At 44.6% G+C, this 19912-nt stretch overlaps 3 protein-coding genes and 1 long non-coding RNA gene across 5 annotated transcripts; 3 read left to right on the forward strand and 1 right to left on the reverse strand.

The window, feature by feature from the left end:
- The first annotated feature begins 210 nt into the window (after window positions 1-210).
- LOC109757986 (uncharacterized) lies at window positions 211-2948 on the forward strand. 2 transcript variants are annotated; one of them, XR_012181032.1, is made up of 3 exons: window positions 211-706; window positions 833-919; window positions 1694-2948. It is a non-coding gene; the product is annotated as an uncharacterized lncRNA (long non-coding RNA). The 2 variants fall into 2 exon arrangements; XR_002231699.4 differs by having other exon boundaries at window positions 214-706; window positions 2480-2948.
- Window positions 2949-7911: 4963 nt separating this feature from the next.
- On the forward strand, window positions 7912-12933 carry LOC109757985 (PHD finger protein ALFIN-LIKE 6). The gene is made up of 5 exons (XM_020316829.4): window positions 7912-8181; window positions 8305-8337; window positions 9190-9418; window positions 12101-12230; window positions 12329-12933. Exons 1-5 carry the CDS (start codon window positions 8076-8078, stop codon window positions 12620-12622), a joined length of 792 nt encoding a protein of 263 aa, XP_020172418.1. The 5' UTR covers window positions 7912-8075; the 3' UTR covers window positions 12623-12933.
- Window positions 12934-13300: 367 nt separating this feature from the next.
- On the forward strand, window positions 13301-16098 carry LOC109757990 (uncharacterized). The gene is made up of 6 exons (XM_020316833.4): window positions 13301-13752; window positions 14402-14477; window positions 14787-14917; window positions 15000-15070; window positions 15217-15298; window positions 15672-16098. The coding sequence occupies exons 1-6, from the start codon at window positions 13381-13383 to the stop codon at window positions 15690-15692; spliced, it is 753 nt and encodes a 250-aa protein (XP_020172422.1). The 5' UTR covers window positions 13301-13380; the 3' UTR covers window positions 15693-16098.
- LOC109757988 (2-C-methyl-D-erythritol 4-phosphate cytidylyltransferase, chloroplastic) lies at window positions 16049-19048 on the reverse strand. Its single transcript, XM_020316832.3, has 12 exons — window positions 18759-19048; window positions 18509-18591; window positions 18365-18436; window positions 17873-17928; window positions 17700-17779; window positions 17464-17546; window positions 17289-17366; window positions 16916-16984; window positions 16699-16767; window positions 16549-16595; window positions 16381-16471; window positions 16049-16297 (listed from the first exon to the last, which is right to left on the reverse strand). The coding sequence occupies exons 1-12, from the start codon at window positions 18886-18888 to the stop codon at window positions 16244-16246; spliced, it is 912 nt and encodes a 303-aa protein (XP_020172421.1). The 5' UTR covers window positions 18889-19048; the 3' UTR covers window positions 16049-16243.
- Window positions 19049-19912: the final 864 nt, after the last annotated feature.

Consider the following 19912-nt stretch of genomic DNA (forward strand, 5'->3'; position numbering starts at 1 on the left):
AGCCTCTAGCTGTATTTTTTTTCAAAAGCCTGTGAATATAAGCTTGAATTTTTATTGCTCTCTTTGTTGTATTTTCTTTCCTCTTTCCAGCTTAGTCCCTTCTTAAATAATTAATAGCTTTGGAATCCCTCTGATTGTTACACTGTGTTCTTGATAATCCTGTTAGCTTTCTTAATATCCTTTATATATATGGATATACCAGTTTATTAATATGCACCACTCATGGTGTAGTTTGGATTGACTCCTGAGTTGTTTGTGTGTAGATGTCCATCTGTACATAATATACAGTACTAAAATTAATATGTTTCCAGTGAATAATTGCTTATGCAACTTTTTTTTACAAGGACTATACTCAATCAGGGGAAACTTTAATTAAGGTTTAAAAGGACGTTAGCTAGACTAATTTGTATTCTTAGCTCCAGGTAGATGGTAATGTAGGATTTTAGTTTTAACATGAATTTGCTCATTCAGAGTGTTGCATTCTAAGCCACAGGATTGACAGAGTGTTTATTTCCCCCATTATCTTGCTGGCTATCTTCATTAACAAGCAGTGATTCCTTACAGAGACAACCCCTTGCTGCCGCTCTCCTTCTCATCCACGACCCCTTGCTGATGCTGCCCTCCTTCTCATTGGTGGCCTCATCTTCCTCCTCCCCATCGGCGGTTGCGACCAAGCCAGCACCAAAGGCCCCCCAACAGCAAAGCGGTATGATGAGTTCATCTTGGATTTCTTATCCTTTTCTTCTTTTGATTATGCATATTATTGTAAAGTTTCCTCCTCCCCTGCTCTCTCTTGGTTTCCCCTGATATCCCTATGATTATTTTGTTGCAGGTTTGTTGTGTCCCGCCTCGTCCTGGCCTTCGTCCGTTTTGTGCTCAACATGGTCTTCCTACGTCGGCTGAGTCCACGGACCTGCAGGTCTGCCTCTCTTTTCCCCTATTTTGGCCGGTGTCTGATGTGGTCCTCTTCGTTCGAGTTGTAGGGAGGATCTGTGCGGTCTGTCTATGGCTAGCATGGGGTTCTTTAGAGGGTAGTTGTTTTTTCTTGTGTTGTCGCGCGTCCATGGATCTCATCATACATGTCAACTGCTTTATTGCAAGAATATACACAACTCTGCATAGCCTCTAAAGAACAACTTAGCATAGCCTCTAAAGAACAACTCTGCATAGCCTTTTGATGATGCATATTGTTGTAAAAACAATTGTGCTTGTCTTTGTCGATGTAGGCTTTTGTATTCTTCCTTGCTTTGTTTATTAATTCTGTTTGGTCCTGCCAAATGCTTGTTGGTTCATATTGTTTTTTGGTTCAGTTATGAGATGCTGCCGGAGCTACCAAACAAGTCAATGCCATAGTAGTTAGGGGCTTGTATGGTTCTCTTTTAGCCATCAGGTGCTATTGCCATGTGGGTAGGATAGGTCCTCTGGGAAAGATGCTCATGGTAATTTTGTCCTGGCAGGAGCTTCTGTTGGGTCCGAATCATGTTTTTTTTTGTATCTTTCTGTTGGTTATTGCTGATGTGAACTTGGTTTAACTACGGTTTAGCTATGCAGAGTTACGTATATTCTTCCAATCATATTTTTTGTTTCTATCAACGAGGTCAATTAGTTAGTTTTGATTTTTGTTGACTGTCCATGATTCATTCATGGTCATTTTCTTGTTAGATAGTTGATTTAGATGTGATTTTATTTGCAGGGAGGGGCCGCTGCTTGTTAGTTTGTTATAGGTTACTGCTTATTAGTTCGGTCATGGTGCTTGTTAGTTTACTGCTCCAGTAACAAAAGGATGCGCCTACCTAGAAAGGTTAGACACAGGTTATCAACTAACTTTAGGCTGCGTTCGGTTTGTAGGTATAGAAAACTCAGGACCAGAAAACTACAAAGGAATATGATTGATTGTACAGTACCAGCCTATGGGGTTGTATAACAGACGAAGAGAAGCATGCGGGGCATTCGAAGTGTAGGTGTGAAAAGCTTTGTTACCGACGAGACTGTGTACGTTGTGGTGGTATTTTTTATTCGCATGTTACGCTGTCAGTTTGTCTCTTGCCTCATGCATGGCTGTACTGTTTAGGTTTTTTATTTGAAGTTGTGTCGCTTTGCCTCGGGCATCCGCCCAAAAATGAGATTGTAGTGGATTTTTGCAATCCTCTGGAATGAGCACTCGAACGCAGGGTTTCCTTCAAATTTCTGTAGCACAATCATATGAAGCGAACGGTTCAGAGGTAGACAAAACTATGGGTTTGCAAACCTGTAGATTTCCTTTGTTTTTCCTGCAGATCGAACGGAGCCTTATATCATGCGCCTTATATGCTTGTGCAAGAAATCCAATTAAAATTGGTCCGTTGTCCTGCGCCTATATGTTCCTTTGCGGCTCATTTATCAGTCACATATTTATGTTTTCTCTATACCATGCTCAGGTTGACCCTCATTTATCAGTCACATATTTATGTTTTTCTCTATGCCATTTCCAAACACTCAGGTTGACCATACTATTGTGGGAATTTTTGGCATAATGGTTCTTGATACTATGTTGGATCATCTTGGAATTCCTAGAGCTATTTACCGGAGAAGGATGTACTCACAGAACACATTGACTGTCAATGTGCTTTTCTACTGGAGAAAGATGCACGCATTTGAGTATTTCTGTTAGCCATGTTGGTAAACAAATGTTTATTGTATCCTTACAATGTTTATTTCCACCAGCAAAACACTACTGATCGGCGATTGGAACTATGCTTCCAGCGGTATCACTTGCCATGATGAGCTACACTATTGATTCATTTTGTGTACTTATCAAGGATGCTATCGGATTTTGTCCCTTGCCTTTTGTATGCCTTGCTTTCTGTACTGTACTGTCCAACTGCCCTGTAATGTCCTACTTGGTTTTGGGGCATTTCTTTGTAAACGACTTGTGCTAATTATTACCAATGGTCTTTAGATTTGTGAGATGTGTTGCTTTTTATATGAACAACTTGCTGTAATCCTGATCCATGCAACTGTGTCGATTTTTTGTCTATTTCTTTATGCCAAACTTATATATCTCAATCATACCGGGCAATATTTACTTTGACTGGACTCATAGGATCAAATATTTGATGCATTGCTGTTCAACGTGGAACCGTTCGCTACTGTAATGTTTTGTAGCTATTAGTAAGTGTTTACTACCTACTGCTTCTTGAGATGTTCCCTTTGTAGTGAATTTGCTTTTGATATAAATTCAGCATATAGTGGGTAGCTGCTTTGCTTATATATGGATATGTTGCAAACTTTGTTTTAGATTAGTACTTCCTCTCATGTTTGCGCTCTTAGTACTAAACTTGGTGTCAAATGGTTATCTTTTCTTGTCTTGCTTCTGTTACAAATTAATGTTTCTTCTTTATTTTATTTTATTTTTTTGTTTGAATGCATATGGTAAATGAGGTTTCTTAACTTGACCAAAACATTGGGACCGGAACCCTTGCGCTAAGGCGCGATCCCGGTCTCCTTTGTTCTTATTACCTCCTCTTATGTGTTCTCACTTTTGGTATTGAACTTCATGTCGAATGGTTATCATTTGTGGTCGTATGAACGCAAATTGTTTCTTTACTTTATTATTACCCTGTATAAGTGCAAATGCTATACCCGGGTTCCTACTAAGATAGTGTTACATGTTTCGGCAAAACGTTGGGACCGGCACCCTTGCGTCAAGGCGCGATTCCGATCTAGTGGTTAATAATACAGTAGCAAGATAAAGAAGTATTCATGACGCCTTAAGCTAAGAAAAATCTTGTAGACCATTCACCTGTTCAAGCAAACGGCTTATATGTTGACAATAAAGCTAGGGGAACGATCATATTCAAGACAAATATCAACACAGTCCGATATTTGCAGATAGTTCAGCAAGAAAATCCTTCAAATAATTCACTTACCTTTTGGGCTGCAATTGGCCTCTGCGCCAATGGCGCAACAAGTCATCTAGTAGACTGGACATAATAAGTTGTAATGTAGGCTAAGACAGAGATCACGAGACAGACAGTCCGGGCACCCGTGGCAGGGATACTCGGACCGGCCATGGTATAGTGGTCGGAGCGCTGTCTGGCGATCTTGAAGGGCTTATCATCGACTATATCATGTGATTTGATACACGGGGAGAGCGTCTGTAGTCATTTTTTCGACAAATGGTGGATTTTATTTGCTCGGAGAGGCAACAAAATGAGCACACATTCGAGCTCTGCATGACTAAGATGCACACAGCCAATATCAACATACGCACACAAACATCAACAAAGAGCAAAGTCATATATTGACCAAAGCCATGCATAGCGCAAGGAAAAATGAAAAAAAAACAAAGCGGTCAGACGCGTGATTGACAAACTACAACAATGATCATATTCGCATCAACCATCTCATGGCACCACATGTACGGCAAGGTTCTTTAGCAGCAATGCCTTCAGGAAGGGGGTGATACTCAAGCATCGTCGTCATCAGATCCAACCAACAAGGCCACGGCTAAGTTTTTACCCTGAAAAATCAGTCCGAATAGATCCAAACAATGCCTTCAACATAGTAACAACCTAAAAAACATCGCCATTGCAGGTATAACCAAATCGGGTTTGACATAGGCTTTTCCCGGAGCTCAAGATCGGGTGCTCGAGTAGCACCACCATCAAAGTCAGTCATGTGTTGTCGCCACCACTTTTTCGCGACCCCAACAGCTAAATGTAATGGTTGTTGTAGTATAGACTGCAGTGACCACCATCTGTCCAATCGGATCTATATCACCACCACCAAACCGTGGACCATAGCGTTGCCGGTCGGCCGCCGCACGCTCAGAAGTCTAGCACCTCGGCGTCGCGATCCACTTCTAGCAGAAAGCCATGACGAGTCGTGCCAGCAACTCAACCACCGCCTCGGCAGGCCATACACGCCCCTGGACGGCCTCCTACCTGAGCCAGGCATGGAGAAGCCAGCAGTCATGCACAACGCCAGATCTGGTCTCAAGTGTGTCGTACCACTCCATCACGCGCTGCAGCAGCGACACTGCACATCCACGCCGCCCACCCATGGCACCTGGTCTACGCCTTACACCTTCGTTCGCCTAGCCGCATCACAAAACCATGGACAAATGCGCTGCCACACCAAGACGCCGTGCCGCAAGCAGGTCGGCCTTGCCGGCGCCGGTTTTGCCCGGTGACACGCCCTGGCGGCGGCGAGGGGTGGAGAAGAGGTGGCATTGGCGGGTTTTCTTGGCTGAAATAGGGCTCCGCCCGTGCCACTCCATGGGAGCGACGCGGGGCGTTTTTAGTTTCTTTTTTATCCCTCCGCGACCGTAGTCATTGCCCCAGAATGTAGCCATGTTGGTGAACCTTGTTAATAAATCTTGATGCCGTGCTCATGCTTGTGTAATTGCTTGTCAGATTAACGCGGGCCTCGAATTATTCTGACAAGCCGCACATCATTCGTATTTGACAGACCGATAAACGCTGCAAGGTCATCTCTGCCTCTCCGCTCTGTCCACCGCCATGCTACTGCCGAAAACAAAATTTGCTCCGACGTGTTGTTTCCGCTTGACCTGCGGCGAGAATCATACTCCCTCCGTTTTAAAATAGATGACCCAAATACAAATTTGAGTCATCTATTTTGAAAGAGAGGGAGTACGTGCCATGTGCCCCACGTCCTTGGTCGTAGCACTATTTTATACTAGTACTACTTGAGAACGTGGGTGGTTTCTTCGGCCAAGTAATACACTGCTCTCCCACTGCTCCAGAGCGTGCGTGCTCGTTTCCGGAAACAGAAAGCGCGGCGTCCTTGCGATTCTCCCTGCCCATGCCCCGGGAACAGCGGAACAGGAGCGAGCGCGACGGCGCCAGTGAACCCGAGCTTTCCCGGATGTAGGCCAGTCAGTGCCCAACCGAACTGTCCCATCAGTCCATCGTGCTCCATGGCCAAGCGAAGGCAGCTCCTCTCGCATACTATAAGTACGCAGTTCTCTGAATCTCTGGTATCCTATAAGAAGAGGAGGAAATTCAGGGACATCATGAACTGTCATCTTTGGAGACGGGGAGAGCAGCGTGATATCTTGCTACTTCTTGGGGTTTTGGAAGAAAGTAGGAGCATGCATGCCAGTCTGCCATGGCCAATCCTACCTTACCTGCTTCGAGCTGTGGTTGGTTTGGTCGCTCGCGCCTCAGAGTGTCCTTTTGGTTGGTACGTTCCTTTGTCGTTCCCCACTAGTGATCTGGTCACATATTTGTTGGGGCCGGTACATGTGCCGCGGCTATGCAATTGGAACCTCAGTCATCTGCACTGTGGTATTCTTACAACAGATTAACTAGCCCAATACCTTGCCCAAAAAAAGGTAGTCACACACAAAATAGTACTAGTATTTACTCCCTCCGTCCAGAATTACTTGTCACAAAAATGGATGTATCTACAACTAAAATACATCTATATACATTCATTTTTGAACGAGTAATTCCGAACGGAGGGAGTAGTATTTTTCTTTTGCAAAGAATAAACTACACTATGTTGTTGGCTTTTGCTTCAATTTGCACATGTATTCTCTTGGATGGAGTTTTAACCAATGATACTTCCTCTGATCCGAATTAAATGGCACAACCTCTATACAAAGTAAATGGACATTGTATAAAGGTTGCGTCATTTAATTCGGATTGGGGAGAGTAGTAATTTTTTGCGACATTGTCCATAATTTTCAGTCATGCTATGGTAACAATGACATAGACCTAATAAGAACTTATGAAATATAAGTTACAAGAAATTTCCATAACAAAAAAAAGTTACAAGAGAAATGAAAGGACATAATTTCACGTCAGAAATATACAAAAAAATCACATGGCCCCAACCTAATAAGAACTTATGAAATATAAGTTACAAGAAATTTCCATAACAAAAAAAAGTTACAAGAGAAATGAAAGGACATAATTTCACATCAGAAATATACAAAAAAATCACATGGCCCCAATCTAACTTAGAACTGAAGGAGGAGAGCGATAGCGGCGCCATCGAAGAGGAAAAACCCATGATTATTGTCGCGTTGTGAAAGGGGGAGAAGGATGAGAGTCGTAAACAGATCTGAAGGGTAAGTGTGGTCCCTAGAGAGTTGAGTGACTTCGGTCTAGTTGTTAGATTAGAATTTACAATGTTTTAACTAGATGGTGGAAAATTTACAATGTTTTAACCTGCGTATGACATGTTGATAGAATTGTGTCAAGAGAAACATATGTTCTACTTAAAATCGAGCTCTTTTCAATCCCTTCCTCCTTCTTAGGGTTTGGCGGAATTCGAAGCGAAGAAGGAGTCAACCACACCCACCATGATGGTAAGCACTGGCGAAGCCCTACAAGGATCATTTACTTTATTTTCCTAATCTAGCCTGTGTCAAAAAAATTCTTCATGTATTTGCAGTTTTGCACCAAGGCTGGGGGGGCCATGGCCCCTGCAGGAGTCAACATAGTTGTGCCGCTGATGGTAAGATTAGGGTTTTAAGGTGAAATTGTTAGTACAACGGTTAACCAGAGCCCCCATCGATGCAGGAACAACGATGACAAGCAAGACCGGGTACGAAACCTCGCTGGCGAGATCAGGATCGGCAAAAAAGGGTGGGAAGGAATGGAAAGAATCAACAATGTCATAAACCCTTGCCGAAACGAAAGGAAGAAGGGAACGCGACGTCTATATTTAGGTTTAAAAAAAGAAGAAGATAAAACCGGAGACTTGATCTAGGGATGGAGATCCAATGGTTCGCAATCGATGGCCAAATTTGGAGTCACGTTTTGTAGCACTCGCCTCTTGGGAAATCATGCTCCCGCGCAACGGACGGCCGAGATTTTGCCCTAGGGCCGAACGCACGATGGAGGCGGATCGGCCGAAGCCGGGGCGCAAATACTCGCGGAAGCACCCACGGGATTCCCCGGAAATAAAACCCACTCCTCCTCCATCTCCACCTCCACCTTCCAGGCTGCCTGCCCCTCCTCTTTCTCTCCCCCCTGCGCTCCCACCACCGCCTCCTCCCCGTCGCCGCGCCCCGCCGCCGCGCTCGCCCGCCGGGAACCCTAGACGCCATTGCCCACGCCCCCATGGACGGCGCCGGCGCAGGAGGGGCGTACGTCGCGCGCACGGCGGAGGAGGTCTTCCGCGACCTCCGCGGCCGCCGCGCCGGCATGATCAAGGCCCTCACCGAAGGTGCGCCCGCGCTCTCGCCCCCGCCCCCGCCCCCCCCACCCGAATCGGCCCCTCCCGGTTCTCGCTTCTTTTCCCCTGGATTCGCGTGGCTGAGCTGTTTGTTTCCCCTTGCTGTCGTTGCAGATGTGGACAAGTTCTTCAAGCTCTGCGACCCTGGTGAGCGCCTCCGATCTCCTCGGGTTTCTCGCCTGCGCCGGGGATTCTTGAATGACGGGGTCTTTTCGTGTTCGGCTGTTTGAGTTCCGTTGCTTTAGTGTTAGATTGGAAGCTGAAATTGGAGAATTTTCGGTTCCGTTTTCTCCCTCACGTGCTGCTTCGAGTTGGAATTATCGGTGTTTTTCGGGTGCCTTACATCAATGCTGTGCTGGGTTCCGGATGCTGGGTTTTCTTGAAAGATTGGAACCCTGGGTCGTAGTTCTTCAACAGAGAAAAGTATTCCGGGGGTTGATTGGAACTGGGGAGTCAGGGCTAGCTCTTCCTCTCTTGTGGAATTGTAGCACTCGGTTGTTGCCATCAGACTGAGATTGGTAGCTTCACCGGTCAATTTTACTGAAAATGCATAATATATTAGGCAAGTTGCTGCTGACTAGTTGACTTTTGGTGTGTTTGGGTGTCTTTGCAGCTCTATGTGTGCGTTTCTTTGTTAGGTTCATCGCTGTTGCCTTAGCCAATTAGTGGAGTCGTGGGCATTAGTGACATGACGCCGGGGCTGGGTAGTAGTGAAACTGACTTTGGCAATGTCCTTTCGTTGCATTGATACCACAGGGCATCGATATCAGTGCATCTGGTTGTAATAAGTGATTGCTTACCCTATTCATGTACTCCTAATTACTGTGAAGTTTTCGTTGCTTACCATCATTGAACATTATATTACGATTTGGTCCACATCGGTATATGCATGACAATTCCACTCTAGTGAGCACTGTAGTTCTGGGCATGTTTACTCAGTCTGACTGATGCTGTACAGGGTATTATTGCTACTGCTACTAATCCCATGTTATTGAACAGAAAAGGAGAACTTGTGCCTTTATGGATATCCCAATGAGACATGGGAAGTGACCTTGCCAGCTGAGGAAGTGCCCCCAGAGATCCCTGAACCAGCATTAGGAATCAACTTCGCAAGGGATGGAATGAATGAGAAGGATTGGTTGGCGCTAGTTGCAGTTCACAGTGATTCCTGGTTACTGTCCGTCGCATTCTACTTTGGAGCCCGCTTTGGCTTCGACAAAGAGAATAGGTAATTATTCTATTGTTGAACTATGCGGGGTTCTTTTCCCCTCTCCTGTGCACTCCTTTTTTTCATCTTGATTTCATCTCATTGTGAACACTAAATTAGTATGGTTCATGTGTTAGGATTCCTGTTAATGGATGTTAACTGTTGCTCACACACACAATCGTTTATTGTCGGGATTGTCAAATGGAATGTGTTCTGTGCATATTTCTATTTCTTACTGTGGACCATGTAAAAAAATGATATTACACTGGCAAGTTAAACTAGTGAGAAATATCAAAACCTAAATTGGTTATAGCATATGTTTATAAACTTTATAGCTTTGTCATATTTGAAATTTATATTTTAGCCTGAAAGTTATGAGTTTCCAGGCCCTGTTGTGACATGAACAAGAAGGGCCTGGGATTCTGGAAATGCGTTTTACTTAATTATGTTCTCTCAGGGTTTTCTGTTGGCAGTTATAATTTCACATCTTTTTGTCAGTAGTGATTGGACACTAGAACCATGTATTAGCATGATTTTTATAGGTTATTTTACCATCATGATTCATAGAGATTACATAATGTAGTTTACCTTCCAGTATCTTGTTCTGTCTTTTCATGTATAATATGAGTCATTCTGTATCTGAAATGCTAAATGCATGTATTGGTGAGAGCTGCGGCATGACATGATTTGCAGTTTTGCACGTCATTGTCCTGTCTACTTTACTGTCAGAAATATGACATGTTTGAAGTTTAGGGCACTGCTTATTACTTTATTAGTGCATCAACAAGTGTCTACCTTTTGTGGATGTCAGTTGTGCTGCATAGAGCGAAGCGATGATGATGTTGGTTCACATGCTATTACTGCTGCAAATACTTTTGAATTGCTACTTGGAATATAGGCTTTACGTGATGCTTCATGGTTACTCCATTAATTCTCATCTTTCCTTGCTATATCATACGAGACTTAAATATGTTTTTTGACAGTTGATTCATTATTCATGTTTGTGTGGTTCAAAAGATGGTTTTAGTTGAGAAAATGGATCTTTTACTATTTGGAGTAGGCGCTGCCTTACTGCAGTTAGTTATGTTTGTTTTGTAGCAGCGTAATGTACTTGTTGGCACAGCATGGTGTATATCCACTGCTACTCACATTTCACAGATATTGGAAAATGTTGCCAGGCACTTTAGAAAATGTGCACAATGGTTGAAGAGGGTTTGTATCCTACAAAATAAACATAGTTCACCATATTAACCACTCGTTTTCTATGGCAACTAGTTATCTTGTTTTAGACAATGTGATTGCAACCATGATTTCTACAGTTGAAGTAAGAACTACAATAAGTTGTTTGCAATTTTGTGGCGATCTTTCACCAAGAAAGCAATGACATTGAAGTCTTAAGATGTTTCTGTTTTCTTGGCGTAAGCACGTGCACGCCTCTAGCCACTCTCACAGTCACACACAAACTGCTTGCTCTATTCCATGCACAGAGTCTACTGATCAATAGAATGAATCTTGGCTGTGAAACAGAATGTTTTGTTGTTTGCTGTGTTAGGCTGAGTCCATTTTTGCAGAGTTTCTTTGTTTAAGGTGTTAAATGCCATTGGCTGTTTGTCTGTTTGAACAACTCATGCTTAAATGATTTTGGCAACCATGGATTTCTTTTTTGGTCTGAAAGACATTGTAGTAGAGATATAGAGCTATGTCCACCTCCTTAAAAGTTATAGCTTCACTATCAGTAAACACTTTTGTTTTTTCCCTCTCCTGTTTCTGTATCCTTTCTCCTTTTGCACTGAGTTGTTTCTGATATACTGTAAAAATTTACCGACTCAATATTAGAAGCATGAAGACCTCCTTCTGGACATTAGAGTCGTCAGTGTTCTGTAGTTCTCAGTGCAGATGATTTGATAGAATGCCCAGGGCTTAAGAATGGGGTATCGGGATGAATCAAATCATACTAGTGTTCTCTGGTCTTCTTTTACAAAGGACTTTTGCTATTTTTCTGTTTTGCACATCTTGCTGTTCTCTTGTACTTTGTTTCTCCTGGGTGTTCCATAAGAACCTAGGATGCCAGCCTGTATCCACTTCTTTCCAAGTAAGAAACAGTGCCGAGTGTCTGACTAATGCGGGGATAATAGTATTGATAGTTGTAGCCAGAGTCAAAACAATCTCACAACCATTGAGAAAAACAGGAGAGGAGTTTCCTGCGTGGTTGTCAAAAATGGCTTGAAGCTTGCGGGGAAGAATAGCCATGTTTACATGAACATTGGGCTTACATGAACATTGGGCGGGCATGAAAACTTGGTTGGCTGTGCTGGAAATACAAACCAACTAGACTGAGAAAAGAATAGACAGATTTACAGTGTGATAAAAGAACATGTGCCATGCATGGAAATTTGGTTGGGTGTGCTGGAAATACAAACCAACTAGATTATCTTCACTATCTAAAGTATTTACCTTTGCTATTAGGGGAATGGGGAGCACTTTGTATCTTGCCAAAAGTTGCTCTGCAAAGTCTTTACCCAGAAGTCTTTGCTATTAGGGGAATGGGGAGCACTCTATCTGAATTTGCTGTGTTCTCATTTTCATCTGTTTGTTAGAAAACATATCCCTGCTGCAACTGATTATTTTATCCCAAGTCAAGTTTGCCTACCTTCCAAATTCCAATGTTACATTTTGATGCTACTTTATTATTTTCTTGTGCAGGAGGCGACTGTTCAACATGATAAACAACTTGCCCACTATATACGAGGTAGTGACAGGAATCGCCAAGAAGCAGTCCAAGGAAAAGACTCCCAACAGCAGTAGCAAGAGCAGCAAGCCCAGTATGAAAGTGGTAAGTGCAACAGCCCCTTTTTTTTCGCTGCCATGGATGGTGTATTGGTGTTTTGGAATCGCCGCTGATCCACTCTTGCTTATGTTTGCTGGGTGCAGCTCTCGAGAGCCGAGCCCCGTGCAAAGGCCAAGGTGCCAGCCCCCAAGGACGAGGAGGAGAGCGGCGAGGACGAGGGCGACGAGGAGGAGGAGGAGCACGACAACACCCTGTGCGGGACCTGCGGCACCAACGACGGCAAGGACGAGTTCTGGATCTGCTGCGACAACTGCGAGAAGTGGTACCACGGCAAGTGCGTCAAGATCACGCCCGCCCGGGCGGAGCACATCAAGCACTACCGGTGCCCGGAGTGCACCAACGGCGGCTCCAACAGCAACAAGAGGGTCAAGACATGAGCGGGCGGCGCCGGCGCCGGAGGAAAGCCGCGCCGCGCTTGCTGCGAGGAAAACCAAGCAATCTTCGCCCGGCCTCTAGATATCATTTATTCATGGCTTAGTTTCCTTCCTAGTCTGTAAGCGTGTTTTTATCATGTTTTAAAAAACCTGAGATTTTCGTGTGTGTTGACATCAACCAGCCTTTCTTTCTAGCATGTAAACTCTGTCGACTGCCAGCTGACCATTTCTTCATTATTCGTGGATCCTCTGTAGTTCGTGACTCTGTTGCCGTCATTCGTGTTGGAATTTGCACTGATCCTGGGTTGCTTCAAGCCGTCTTGCTCTGTTGATCGAAACATATTTGTAAGGATGTTTGGTTAATACTACAATTCCATCATTCGTAGCAGTATTGACCAAACATCCTTGCAAATATGGAGTACTACTTTGGTAGTTGGGTGGTGTTTTTTTTTGACACTGGAATAGTTGAGTGATTTTTTCCCCTGCTGTATGTCTTGCTTGTGTTGCAAAACTGGCCTACAGGATACACGGGTTCCTCCTCACAGGTTTTTTTAGGGGCACCCTCCTCACAGGTCTGGGCCAACGCGACGCCGAGGCCGAGAACGGGCCGCACGGCGAAGCCCACCAAGTAGCGAAGCCCGGCCACTGTCGGAGCCCAAAGCCAAACCCACCAAAAAATCCGTCCGACCGAAGGCGACCCATCCGCCGCGCCGCATCCAACCCATCGTCCTTCCTTCCTCCTCCGCCGCTCCGGTGGCGCGATGGCCGCGCGGGCCCTCCTCCTCCGGACAGCCGCCCGCTGCTGCTCCCCTCTCCACTCCCCCACCGCCGCCCCGCGCCTCCACCCGCGGCTCCGCAGCCACGCCGCCGCTCCCCAGCTCTGCTTCCCCGCGCTCTCCTTCTCCGCCTCCGCCGCGTCCACCAGCTCGCACGGCCCCAGCGGCGGCGACGCCGGCGCCGAAGGGGAGGATGACAAGGGAGGGTACGAGAACTACCTGGGGATGAGCGACGACGAGCTCATGGCACAGTGCGACATGGGCACCTTCAAGTCTTCCGGCCCCGGCGGCCAGCACCGCAACAAGCGCGAGTCCGCCGTCCGGCTCCGCCACCACCCCACCGGCATCGTCGCCCAGGTCAGCTTCCATTGTCAAGTTGCTCTGGGAGTGTGCTGCCCAAAACAGAGTGGTTAATTTAGCCGTGATGTCCAGCCCAGTGCTTGAGTGCTTGACGGATGTTGGTTCTAACGGTGGACTTGTAGCTTCCGGGAGGTGGGGCTTCCTCTCATCTCAAATAGGAGTACTTGGCACTTCCCAGAATATCCATACCATTTTCAGTTGAGCTTTAGAGGCGCATTGCCTAATTGAGAGATTTATGTTTCAAGTCAACTAGCATAATTAGTGTGTCCACAACATCAACCAACAATATATGTAGCCATCATGGCGGACAGGATTTTATTTTTGTACCAACAAAGATCAATCTATCATTGTTTCAGTTAGTGCCGCGACAACCTTCATCGATGTCTTTGAACCCAAACAGCATCTTGCACTAACCCTCTTAAATGAACATTCTATGCAATGCTTGCCATGTTCGTGTTTGACAAGTATGGAATGTTGCTTTCCCCACTGAATTCATACGATCATCACACTGAACTTCAAAGTTCAAACCAACCAAATGTCTGATTCTTAATCATTTTTTCCCTTCATGTCAGCCATCTTATGTGGTAGAACTAGCTCTTTCTCCACTCCTTTGTGTGATAGTTTATCTCATCATGGTTCCCCACAGGCTGTGGAGGATAGGTCACAACATAAGAATCGATCATCTGCTTTATCTCGGCTTCGGACCCTGATTGCTCTTAAAGGTAAATCTGATGTGCTTCAAGTTATGCATGTTTTAGCTCAGTAAATGTTTAAGTAATATCATGCACACCCAATACCACGACGTGACCTAAATGGCTCAAAACTTATTATGTTAGTTGCAAATAACCCCAAGCAGCAACCTAATGTTTCAATAATTGTTTATCTTTTTTTAGGGACAATAATTGTTTATCTTGATCACCATGCACTTACTCATAATTTACAGCAGCAAGAATGATCGGGTTATGTTTACATCGTTCGTTTTCAATTTCCATGGTAGTCATTTAACATTTTGGTCGTTCACATCTTATCAGTTAGGAGGCCGATAAACCTTGATAACTACACTCCTCCAGTTGAACTTCTTCAGATATTGCCACTGAAGTCTACCATTCGATCAAAGGATGTTGGTAACCAAATTGGCCCAAATAATCCAAAATTTTCTCCAGTATGCTTCTCTTCTTATCTCATGCTCAATGTTGCCAATTTGAATGCCTCCGTTTCCAACGTTCTCTTCTTTTGGTGAGCAGGGAATGCAAGCTTTATTAGATCTTCTATTTGCTGTTGAAGGTTCTGTATCAGAGGCAGCGAAAATTCTAGGGTAATGCGTGACTTTCTAGTCTTTTTGGCAAGTGTAACAAAACAACCTGTTATCAGAAATGGGTGCTAGTTTACAACATGTTCACTCCATTTGGTTTTATGAAACCATCTTCTATACAATATGTTGAACTACTTGACATAATGCAGCCTAAGCACTGGTGCCCTGTCAAGGTTAATTCTATCAGATGATTCTCTCCGAGCGGCTGCCAATGAACTACGAGCCTCCAAGGTATTCTTTCTTGCAAATCAGTGTCCAGCTGGTTATACATGTCTGTTCGTTCAGAAAAGAACAATACAGATCGCATGCAAAAAATCTGCACTCCATAATCGAGTTCCAGCAATAACTAGTTATGTCACCCAGCTTCCAGGGTACCCAAGCTTAGGTGTAGTAGCATTTTTTAGAAATAAGATTATTTGAAAATTTATGCTAGCTAAATCATGGGTCAATTTGTGTTACTGAAACCGCATTGTCATATTCCCCATCACACCCTAAGTTTTGAGTCTTGGCTGAACTCTGAAGCCACATTTCAGTCCCAAATTCTGCAATTTGTTGCATGCTTGCTACTCTAATGAAGATCTTAACCACATATCTGTCTCTGCAGGGACTGAAGCCACTAAGATGATGCCCCTTTACAATGTTATCATCTTCAGCTGCGCCACAGGTGCCAAGGTGTCTGATTGCTTATGATTTCATGGCATGCCATTGGAGCTTATGCCCAATTCCCTGGCGCAAGAAATGCAAAACATACACAGGGTCTGTCCTATACTGCTATACAGGGCCATCATCATGCCTGCTTGTTTGTCGCACACCATTGTAACCTTGTTGTTGTACAGTGCAATTGTACTTTCACATGTCGCCATCGCTTGATGATGCCTTCAACAAATTGGATCTACTTTTAAGCGATACAGCGCCTTTTTATTACCAAACTACTTTTCACATTTGTGTGTACATTTGCTGCGTTGTGTCAACTGTCAAGTATGAACTCAAACAGAAAACCTTGCCATATTTTCATTGGCACATGTTACATACAGGCTATCTATCTCGTGTGTGAGCTACGTACATGTTTATTTTTCTAGTTCCCAAGAGGCCAAAACTGTGGAAAGGCAATGGATATCTTACTGACAAATTCATACAGGTGCCTCTCAAATCAAGTAAACATTGTTAATATCGGCCCTATTTATCGTTCATCAAACGCTCAGCTAGGAGCATGTCATCAGGAGTAGTCACCTGCAACAAGTTCACATTTTAAGGATCAGTTTATTCAAACTTAACGGTTCAGAACAGACTAGTTCAAATAGCTAACATGATACCTTGATGTTTGTATAAGAGCCCTCGGTGATATAAACAGGATGTTTCAAGTATTCTACGATGGAAACATCGTCAGTGACCTCAAGGGCATCCCTGCGAGTGCAGAGTTTAGTCAGCAAGGAGAGATGGGAATTAGTGTATCAGTGGATTATATGCTGTGATCGGCTAACCGTTTAACAAGCTCGAAACCATCCCTGAGCAAATTGGGTTTCATCACCTACAATCAGTATACATTTCCTAGTCATATCTGTTCTGCCCACATAAAAAATGGAAATGGAAACACAAATCATGAAATGTTCTTGTTACAGAGGCAATACTACCTGTGGAGTTTGCATTTCCCAGAGGGTTTTCCTATCAAGAGTTTTTACGACAAACGAGTCGCTATTGGCCTGGAGACAGAAGGGGGGAGAGGATTATGGTTGCACAGCCAGAATTCCGTTGTCATTTATGCATTATTATTATTAGATATCTCGAAGTTGACCAAGGATCTTTGCAAGCTCATCTTATTGATGAATATCGGGATGTATAAACAGTCACCTCCTTTATAGTAGCTTTGACAGGAACACCAAGAACAGCTGCTCCATGCACCGCAGCATCTTCTAAGACCTAGTCAGTGAAATCAAAACCAATATTATTCCTTGAGCAGCCTGCAAGATTTTACAAATATTACTTTTTTCTCTTTACAAAGTTACTGTGAAATACCAAAGCATCAGGATTAAGTAAGTTCAAAGCCAGATAATTTATCATGCATGTAGTATAATTTCAAAAATATCATTTGTAACTTCGAAGGGAGAGTTTTCTGTTAGTTGATGATTGTGCAAGAATTCCCTTTATAGAAAAAAAACAGATTCAAGAACATCTTACAAGACACGATATGATGGATAATTCAGGCTAGATCATAGAAGGTAACCTTTTTCACATCTTCAGAGGATACCAAGGGTCTTGCAGAATCATGGACACAAACAAGCTCTGAATCTCCATCAATTTCCTGCGGACAAATTTTTTTGTTCGCAAGATTTACAAATTCTGAAGATACTGTGTGGCTGTACAAAAGCAAGCAACCTAACAAGTAGGCTAACACTAACCTGAAGTCCATTAAAAACAGAGTCTTGTCTCTCTTTTCCCGGGGTTGTAAATTTAATAGGTATTTGCAAGTTTTCAACAGAACCTGTAGAAACAGTTAATTGATGAACATCTTACTCGGAGGCTGTACTGTATCATTCTTCAAATGTAGTCACAGAACTTAATTTTAATAAGGCGTAGATGCTAGGTAGATAAAAGAATAGTAAAGACAATGAGTATAGGATGGATCCAGACGAACCTTCAAATACATTTTTGTAGGATGGATCACACACCACCACGACTTCTTTCACTTCCTTCATTCCACAGAATGTCCTTAAACTGTGGGACAGAAATGTAAGTATTTCATGTCTGCGGGACATAATGACATTGCCAAATCAGGGAACTATTGAGTTCTAAGCTAAGGAAATGAACCTGTGCAGTGCAATCGGTACTCCCAGTAATGGTAGATACTGCTTAGGCATATTGGCCTGTTACAAAAGATGGAGAGAAATTTAGGTACATTCATCATCCACTGAAATGATTCGCTAGTTCACTGCGAAATAGTAAAACTATTCAGAAGCAGCATAACTCACAGCGTATCTAAAATTGATATCATCAAGCATTGCACTGATGCCTGTTCATTTTGTTTAACACTACTCCTAATGTTCAAGAAATATACAAAATCTCTTGTACACTGCATTTATCTTCACTTATAGCACGAAAAAGTCGTATAGATACACCATCAGAGTGCATATCAGCAATAGAAGGACAGCTATGGCATTTCCCACCAGAATTGTCACACTAATGTAATGAACATGACCCGGAGCAATACACAGAACACTGTCAAGGACATAATACACTTGAGAACAACAGCCACTTCGTGGAAGCTAAGTTTGGAGCATGATGATGAGATAAGAGAAATACCCCCATTCTCTTCCCTTGCCCTCCGGACAAGAGGATCACCGAGACGCTCCTCTCCTTGACAGCCTCCCCGCCCTGGCGAAACAGAACCCTCCGTCAGCCAAAAGAGCTCACATCACACAGGCGTGTCATCCAAAATCCACGTACCTGCGCGCCGTCCGGTTCGGCACCGCAGATGGCTGAATGCGAACGCCTCGTGCTCCGCCGCTGAGCAACCCCGCAGCTCCCACCTGGCCACCGTTGACCCCAAAAAACAGGAAGGCCTCAGTACAGCAGCAGCAGCGGATAAGAATTTACAGACAATCGGACTGGAGCTCCGGCAAATACGCAGCTCCAGGGGCGCCAAAACGAAGGGATTAGAGGCGATTGGCCTGGAGCAACAGGAGCAGTCCTTTACCAATCCGCAGGCGGCGGACGGGGCGGGACGCGGGAAGCAGCACGGCCGCGGGGCATGGAGGCGGCGTCGGGGCGGAAGCGGGCCGGGCGTGCGGGTGGAGGTGGAGGTGGAGGCAGAGGCGGAGCTCCATGCCGGAGGCGCTGGTGGGTGACCCAATGGGAGGGAGAGGGCGGGTGGTGCTGCTGGCGATGGGCGGCCGGAGCGGAGGCGACAAAAACAGTGGGAGGAGGCATCCCGGAACGGAAGTGGGGTGTGGTGCGGATGCATTCCGGTCAATCTCCGCCGTCCACGAGTTCTGTTTTTCTCCGTCACGTGCAAGGGATGTCTACCATTTCGCGTCAACGGGTCATAAGTTCCCTTTTTCAATTATCCAACAACTGCTCTTTTCTTTTGTTGTTTATTGTCTTAGTTTTGAACGTCAAATTTTGTGAAAATTGCCATGTTTGCCCGTTAAACTTGCCACCTTTTTTTAGAGAGAACGTCGGCCTTTATTGATCAAGCAACTAAGTTACACAGAGTCTCCCGGATACAATCCGGAGCAGAATGGAAAATACAAAGACTCACTGAGTTCATACTAGATCTAGCTAAAACATTAGATTGCCGATGAACATGCTTGAAAGTCACAGAAGACGGAGCCCCACACGCCAACTTGATATCAGCGATTATATAACCCACAATGGAGCGGTCTCGTGCAGAAGAGTGCAACCTTTGCACCACCGAGAGGCAATCGGATTGGAAGATCACATGCATATATAGTCTCTTGGCGAGCCAAAGTAGCCGCACGACGAAGAGCCATCGCCTCTGCCACTTCCGAGGATGAAACACCCGACAAGGGTTCTGAAGCAGCAGCAACACACTGGCCGGTATGGTCCTGAATCACCATGCCTATTGTCGAAGAGCCCCGGTCCAGCGAAACAGCTGCATCTAGACACCAGCAAAGTATCATGTGGTGGCGGAGACCAATGAGAGCTAGAAGCAGGGGTCTCACGTCTAGCAGCAGGATGAGTTTTGAAAAGATGCTGGAAAATCAAATCAATATAAGCACGCGCCCTCGCAGCTGTATGCTTCAGGAGAGGAGCAACAGGTTCATTAGGAGCAGAATTCCGAGCCTCCCAAATGTGCCATAGAGTGACAGTCAGGATAGAGACATCTCG

Source organism: Aegilops tauschii, chromosome 3 (genome assembly GCF_002575655.3).
Source record: "Aegilops tauschii subsp. strangulata cultivar AL8/78 chromosome 3, Aet v6.0, whole genome shotgun sequence".
Taxonomy (NCBI): domain Eukaryota; kingdom Viridiplantae; phylum Streptophyta; class Magnoliopsida; order Poales; family Poaceae; genus Aegilops; species Aegilops tauschii.

What these genes read in the sequence shown, in the direction of transcription:
- LOC109757985 (XM_020316829.4), top strand. Translation starts at nt 8,076, where the DNA reads ATGGACGGCGCCGGCGCAGGAGGGGCGTACGTCGCGCGCACGGCGGAG. An exon ending in CTTCAAGCTCTGCGACCCTG is followed by an intron (nt 8,338 to 9,189) that starts GTGAGCGCCTCC and finishes GTTATTGAACAG; the next exon opens with AAAAGGAGAACTTGTGCCTT. An exon ending in GGCTTCGACAAAGAGAATAG is followed by an intron (nt 9,419 to 12,100) that starts GTAATTATTCTA and finishes TTTCTTGTGCAG; the next exon opens with GAGGCGACTGTTCAACATGA.
- LOC109757990 (XM_020316833.4), top strand. Translation starts at nt 13,381, where the DNA reads ATGGCCGCGCGGGCCCTCCTCCTCCGGACAGCCGCCCGCTGCTGCTCC. An exon ending in GACCCTGATTGCTCTTAAAG is followed by an intron (nt 14,478 to 14,786) that starts GTAAATCTGATG and finishes ACATCTTATCAG; the next exon opens with TTAGGAGGCCGATAAACCTT. An exon ending in GAGGCAGCGAAAATTCTAGG is followed by an intron (nt 15,071 to 15,216) that starts GTAATGCGTGAC and finishes GACATAATGCAG; the next exon opens with CCTAAGCACTGGTGCCCTGT.
- LOC109757988 (XM_020316832.3), bottom strand. Translation starts at nt 18,888, where the DNA reads ATGGAGCTCCGCCTCTGCCTCCACCTCCACCTCCACCCGCACGCCCGG. An exon ending in CTACAAAAATGTATTTGAAG is followed by an intron (nt 17,547 to 17,699) that starts GTTCGTCTGGAT and finishes CTGTTTCTACAG; the next exon opens with GTTCTGTTGAAAACTTGCAA. An exon ending in GGGAAATGCAAACTCCACAG is followed by an intron (nt 16,596 to 16,698) that starts GTAGTATTGCCT and finishes TACTGATTGTAG; the next exon opens with GTGATGAAACCCAATTTGCT.